Source organism: Apium graveolens, chromosome 4, assembly GCF_009905375.1.
Source record: "Apium graveolens cultivar Ventura chromosome 4, ASM990537v1, whole genome shotgun sequence".
Classification (NCBI taxonomy): domain Eukaryota; kingdom Viridiplantae; phylum Streptophyta; class Magnoliopsida; order Apiales; family Apiaceae; genus Apium; species Apium graveolens.
In genome coordinates this window covers 15487582-15493581 of record NC_133650.1, presented here as the reverse complement: position 1 = coordinate 15493581, position 6000 = coordinate 15487582, and the positions used below count along the sequence as shown (strand labels likewise).

Below are 6000 nucleotides of genomic sequence, written 5' to 3'. Positions count from 1 at the left end.
ACATTCTTCGCGACTATTAAATTAGGAAAACTTTGGCTCAAGAAAGAAATTATAATATTTTCTTCTTCAAGAACACTCTTATCCCTTTTATAACTACTACTCCCTCCGCCCCTTCTAAATGTTTACATTTGGGTTGGGCAGAAAATTTAAGAAAAATGATAAAATAGTGGAGGAAAGTTAAAAAAGTGAGTAAAGTAGCAGGATTAATTAATATTATATATATATATATAGTGGCTATAGTGGAGAGAACTAGTGGATGTAGTTATTTTAAAAATTATTAAATTTTTTACTATTTTTGAATTTTTTTGAAATGTAAATAATTGGAAGGGATATCCCAAAAAGGAAAGTGTAAACAAATGGAAGGGACAAACTCTCATGCAAAATTTCATTTTCAAACACATCTTCACTAACAAAATCATGCGCATCACAATCATCAACAAAATTCATGTATTCTACATTATCATTACGCAAACAACTACCACTACTATTATCAACATCATTATTTATTACATTATGAACATTTTTATCATTTTTTTTCAAAACTTTTCTACCTACAAATAGAACAAACATCTCATCCATAATGAAAACAACAAAGAATTTTAGCTTATCCAATGCAAGTAGTGAACAATGATGAAAAATTGTCAGAAATCCCGCAATTTAGCTCTCTAATTAGTTTCAAGTGTCACAATGAGTAAAGTGTGATCGTCTATAATTTTGTTAGCTGAAAAATCTGGTCTATCCGTGCATAGTATTCGCGAAAACATTTGTCCCTTCCGCGAAAAATATCCGTGGAAGCCCTGCTTTATGCGCGGAAAGATTTTTTTTCTTTTTTAAAATCCTAGACGATCCAACGGCTATGGAGTGATGTATTGGATAAACGTTTGTAACACATAATTGTCGGGGACAGGATCCTACAGAATAAACTGAATTTACAAGTTAAGCTAATATTTTCAAACTAAAAAAAATAGTACTGATTAATAACAAATTATTATTGGTTTTAAAAAAGTAACAAATTATTATTATTATTATTATTATTATTATTTCTATTTTATTTCTATTTTGATCAACAATAACGAAATATTGTTTCGAATAACAAAATATACGTTGGGTTATTAAAGTAACTCCGCGAGAAAGTTACTACTAAGTTACTGCTGCCACAGTCTCTATAACCCATACTGTTGACCTCAGTCAATCTCCTCATTTCTGTCTTCCCCAATTCTATTTGTGAAACACAAAACCCCTTAATAAACAACAAAATAGGTGGTCGGAATTAAGGTTGTATCCATCTATAGACGACGATTCGAACAATCGTCACACGAATTAACGAAATGGGGACACTGGGAAAAGCAATATACACCGTTGGTTTCTGGATCCGTGAAACTGGACAAGCAATTGATCGTCTCGGTCGCGGTCTCCAAGGCAAATACCACTTCCCAGAACAACGTTTGTACTTCAAACCCTAATCTCTTTTGTTTTATTTCTTCTTGTCATAATTAGTTTCTGCATACATTTTACTTTTTTTTTATTGAATTTTTTTATTACATTTTAGGTTTTTTTTTATTATATTTTAAGTGAGTTTTGTTTCTTACAATGAGTGTTTGGTTTGAGATTTTATGTCTTCATCTAATTATCTAATTTGTTTTGTTATGGATTTTATTTATAGTTTCTCGGCACCGGACACTGATGAATGTGTATGATAAGTCTCCGGTGGTGGATAAGGATGTGTTTGTGGCTCCGAGTGCTTCGGTTATTGGGGATGTTCAGGTTGGGCGGGCTTCCTCTATTTGGTATGGATGCGTTTTGAGAGGTAATTGCTGTTTGAATTTTAGACTTGTCTTCATGTTCTGCATATTCATTGCCCCACAACCAATTTACAGTTGTGATAGAATGCACTTTAATATGTCAATTGCGTAGTATTGATTTTTGTTTCTTTGGATCATCCCATATTTTTTTCCTTGTTGCATTTTATTTTGTCAAACTTTGCATTAAAGTAACACCGATACTTGTTATTTTTTTTGGATAATTAAGCTTTGTGCTTGTTTTTACCTTGCTATTTGCATACTTTGTGGTTTCATGTATCTATGTATATATTGTCCTTTAGGCAGTTTGGTTTACTAAATGCAGTATACTACTAAATGCTGTATACAAGTGCCTGATTTCGTTCTTAAGGGCACAGGCAGGATGGGCCTGGTGTCTTACAGAAAAGTTAATCATTACGTCATACTGATAAATTTTTTTTAACTAAGTCCTATAGATGTTATATTGAGTACATTGATATTCAAGCTGTGAAACAACACTACCATATGAATACCCCACTAGGTTTTGGTTTCCTGATTATGACAGTTTGATCAACACTTAACCAGTTAGCATCATATGGTTTCCTCTATTGATGTATTGGAATCATATGTTATCCGTTTGAGGGTCGTGGGATTCACAACCCGACAGATGTGCCTAAATAGTCGTTAAGTAGATTTACGTCTCTCAAAAGTTGTATACAACTTCCTAATTTTGTCTTTTAGGACGGGTAGGATGCACTTGCTCTCTTACATAATAGTGAATTATTAAACCTTACTGATAAATCTTCACATGTACATCATATATTGAGTACATTCATATGCATGTAATGGAACACTAAATTATGAGTAATGTAATACATTTTAGTTAAATAATAATTATCATTTAAAGGAAAGACTATTACACTATGATTTAAATTTTAGAGTGATTTCCTAATTTTGGTTTTAGCGATGTTTAGTCAATGCCTCATTTTTTGGATCTTCTGTATTTTTTTTGGATAAACTAGGCTAGACAGTAGTTATAAATCTCAAGTTTAGTATTTGATTCAGTTCTGGGTATTGGCTTCCACTAACGTGTTAGTAAATACCTAGCCACAAGGGTAATTGGGCTCTATGACTAGCATATAATAGTATTTTTTTTAAAATTATTAAACTTGTTAAAGATTTTTTTTAACGAGTAAACCTTTCCAGTAGCAATGGTTTTGTAATTGCCTAACTTTTGATTTTGGAAAAATGACAGTGATTTTTATTAAAACTCTTTATTTTATGTGGACTGGGAAGATGTCTAGAACTACATTTGATTATCTAGTATGAATACTGGATTCAAGTAGAGTTGGCTTAATTGTTTCTTATATACTTATCCAGTACATTTGATTGAATATATTCTATTCAATTCCATCTGAATGTGATATAGTTGAGGAGAGTTACATGTTAAAGCTTTATGAATTATGCAGTAAGCTTTATTATATCCTTTCAAAGGTTTCACAAGTCATCCTTTATGATTTTACTACCTAATTTGCTACAGGCCACTATCGAGCTATTCATTGTCCTGCTCTCTTTTCCCATCAGTCCTACATATTTTACCACTTATGATTATGTGTCATGGACTGTTCACATGACTGTGACTACTTTTATGCAGGTGATGTCAACAGCATTCGTGTCGGGTCAGGTACAAACATACAAGACAATTCTCTTGTCCATGTAGCTAAAACTAATCTAGCAGGGAAAGTGCTTCCAACAATTATTGGTGACAATGTTACCATAGGTGCGTGCCATATATTCAACTTTAACTCATGTTTTGCTGTACCATGAATGAGTCCCTTTTTTTGTGTCTTGTGAATTTGTAAAATTATATACATTATATGTATAGGTTAAGAATATATTTTTAATGGGTTGGCCATAGGTTTGAAAGTTATTGTTCATGTACAAACATATATTCAGGGCACCATTTGAATTTACGAATCCAAAAAAAGTAACTTACTACTCATATGTACAAAAAGGGGCCCCGACTGTTTTTCTCTGGGTTTTAGTGAAAATTATGTAATTTTCGGGTTGAATGATGCAGGTCACAGTGCAGTCATACATGCATGTACTGTGGAAAATGAGGCATTTGTTGGAATGGGTGCAACCTTACTGGATGGTGTTGTTGTCGAAAAAAATGCCATGGTTGCTGCAGGAGCTTTAGTGAGGCAGAACACAAAAATCCCTAGTGGAGAGGTTTGTGAAATATCTACATTTAGATATATTTGAACATTTTACAATAAGCTCTTGGTGATTGATATCAAGAAGTTGCATAGTGTTTATGGCATCTGTTTTAATGCTGATCTTAGCAGTGGCATATGTTTTCCTTTCTCTTTGTTCTTGGTTGGTGCACAGGACTTTAGTGTCCACCTTTTCAAGTTTAAAAAAGAGAGCCACAATTCCTAACTTCTATTAAAATTCAACTTCTTGAACAGCATTATATTGACTGGGTGTATATCTGTCTGTTGAGATTTCTATATTTTCCTCCTTTGCTGTCCACTATTTCAATCCAGTTATTGAAGGTAAGATCTGTAGTGTTTAGTATTATATAATATAAATGTACTTTTCAACCGCAGGTATGGGGAGGCAATCCAGCAAAATTTCTGAGGAAGCTCACTGAAGAAGAAATAGCTTTTATTTCCCAGTCAGCCACAAATTATACCAATTTAGCTCAGGTTCATGCAGCTGAAAATGCAAAAAGCTTTGAAGAAATTGAGTTTGAAAAGGCACTCCGTAAGAAGTTTGCGAACAAGGACGAGGAGTATGATTCTATGTTAGGAGTTGTTCGTGAAACACCCCCGGAGCTTATTTTACCTGATAATGTCCTACCAGAAAAGGCAGCATCCAAAAGTCTGAAAGTGTAAGAGTCTCCGTCTTAGGAATCTTTTAAGATTTGATAGCGATGGATGTTTGCTTTCCATCAAGTGGACTAGTATTATGGCCACAGCATATCATTTCAATAATTTTTTGGGGCTAAGCTCAAGTGCCATAGGTCTGATTCCTTTGTGGATTCTTCCATATGGTTTAGCTGAGTCTATTTTACGATGAGACTTAAATGCCGTACTTGAGAGATGGCCAGTACAATTGAAACATGTATTTGCTTATGTTGTAATGAGCTAAGCTGCCTTCTGCAATTTTATACCCTGAAATAAGAACAGAATCTTTCTTTTTAATATTTTTTATGGAAATATTACACCGGCTTTAGGGATTGAGGCAATGAAAGTTCCTGTTGTGGTAATATGGAGACAAATCTCTGGTTATTATGGTTTACTCGGAAGTCAATATAGAGAAGGGTTTTGTTGTTTTAGTAGTATAATAAGAGCATGAGGTATAAAGTGTGAAAGTGCATTGGTTTTGAGCATGTCTAGTGTCAACCTTTTATTTCTTCATCAAAGCTTTACATCTTTTAGATCTGACCTCGGTAGTGTAAATTTTGTATTTGCTTTTAGCTTAGATCATGAAGCCGGTGAACCTTACAGGTCCAGTTACCTGAATTGTAACCAGTTCTTTAACCTTGTTGATGTTTTTGTTATCATAAGCCAGTTAGCTCAGAGAGCCTATTTGGTATATACACGAGCCCTCAACATAGTACTGCACATACTGATGCTTGCTCATAAATTGTAGCTTCAAATTGGTTGAGTCCAAGCTACTTCTATTTGTACATATTTATATCTCAACTCTTGACACTTCCTTATCGCCAATATACTCTTAACTTGCAATTTTTAAGACTTGAGTTTGGCAATTTTATTATTTATTAAAAACATATTATTAAATATTAAAAAAAGGTTAGAAAATGCCAAATCCGTTGTGACGCTATTATTTATTTTTAAGTGGAGGAGACGTGACAGAAATAGAGTTGGGAAGATTCGGAATCTTGTGATGAATATAGGAGGGCCAGTGGGGGGAAAGTGTGGAAATTGCAAGAGCCGTTAATTTTGCTGCACTAATAGATTCCATTATCTTCCCATTTCTCTGGGGCACACTGTGTGTTTATATTCTCCCAAGATGTAAAAAGTGCGTTGTCATATTTTCACAGGTAACCATGTAGTTGTAAATACTGTATGACCAAAACTCGGCAACACTTTAGAACATAAATTTATTCTCCATCGTTTCAGGATATGTTATACTAGAAATTTATTCTCCATCATTTTGATATTCGATTTTCGCTTACCCGAAATTTTTTAAA

At 33.6% G+C, this 6000-nt stretch overlaps 1 protein-coding gene across 1 annotated transcript; it reads left to right on the top strand.

Moving 5' to 3' along the window:
• Nucleotides 1-1182: 1182 nt before the first annotated feature.
• Nucleotides 1183-4987, top strand: LOC141717814 (gamma carbonic anhydrase 1, mitochondrial). The gene is made up of 5 exons (XM_074520018.1): nt 1183-1443; nt 1664-1807; nt 3433-3558; nt 3859-4010; nt 4391-4987. Exons 1-5 carry the CDS (start codon nt 1329-1331, stop codon nt 4676-4678), a joined length of 825 nt encoding a protein of 274 aa, XP_074376119.1. The 5' UTR covers nt 1183-1328; the 3' UTR covers nt 4679-4987.
• Nucleotides 4988-6000: the final 1013 nt, after the last annotated feature.

Excerpts from the sequence above, each read along its gene's own strand:
- LOC141717814 (XM_074520018.1), top strand. The coding sequence starts at position 1,329 with ATGGGGACACTGGGAAAAGCAATATACACCGTTGGTTTCTGGATCCGT. Across the intron at positions 1,808-3,432 it reads GTATGGATGCGTTTTGAGAG|GTGATGTCAACAGCATTCGT; the intron begins GTAATTGCTGTT and ends ACTTTTATGCAG. Across the intron at positions 4,011-4,390 it reads CAAAAATCCCTAGTGGAGAG|GTATGGGGAGGCAATCCAGC; the intron begins GTTTGTGAAATA and ends TTTCAACCGCAG.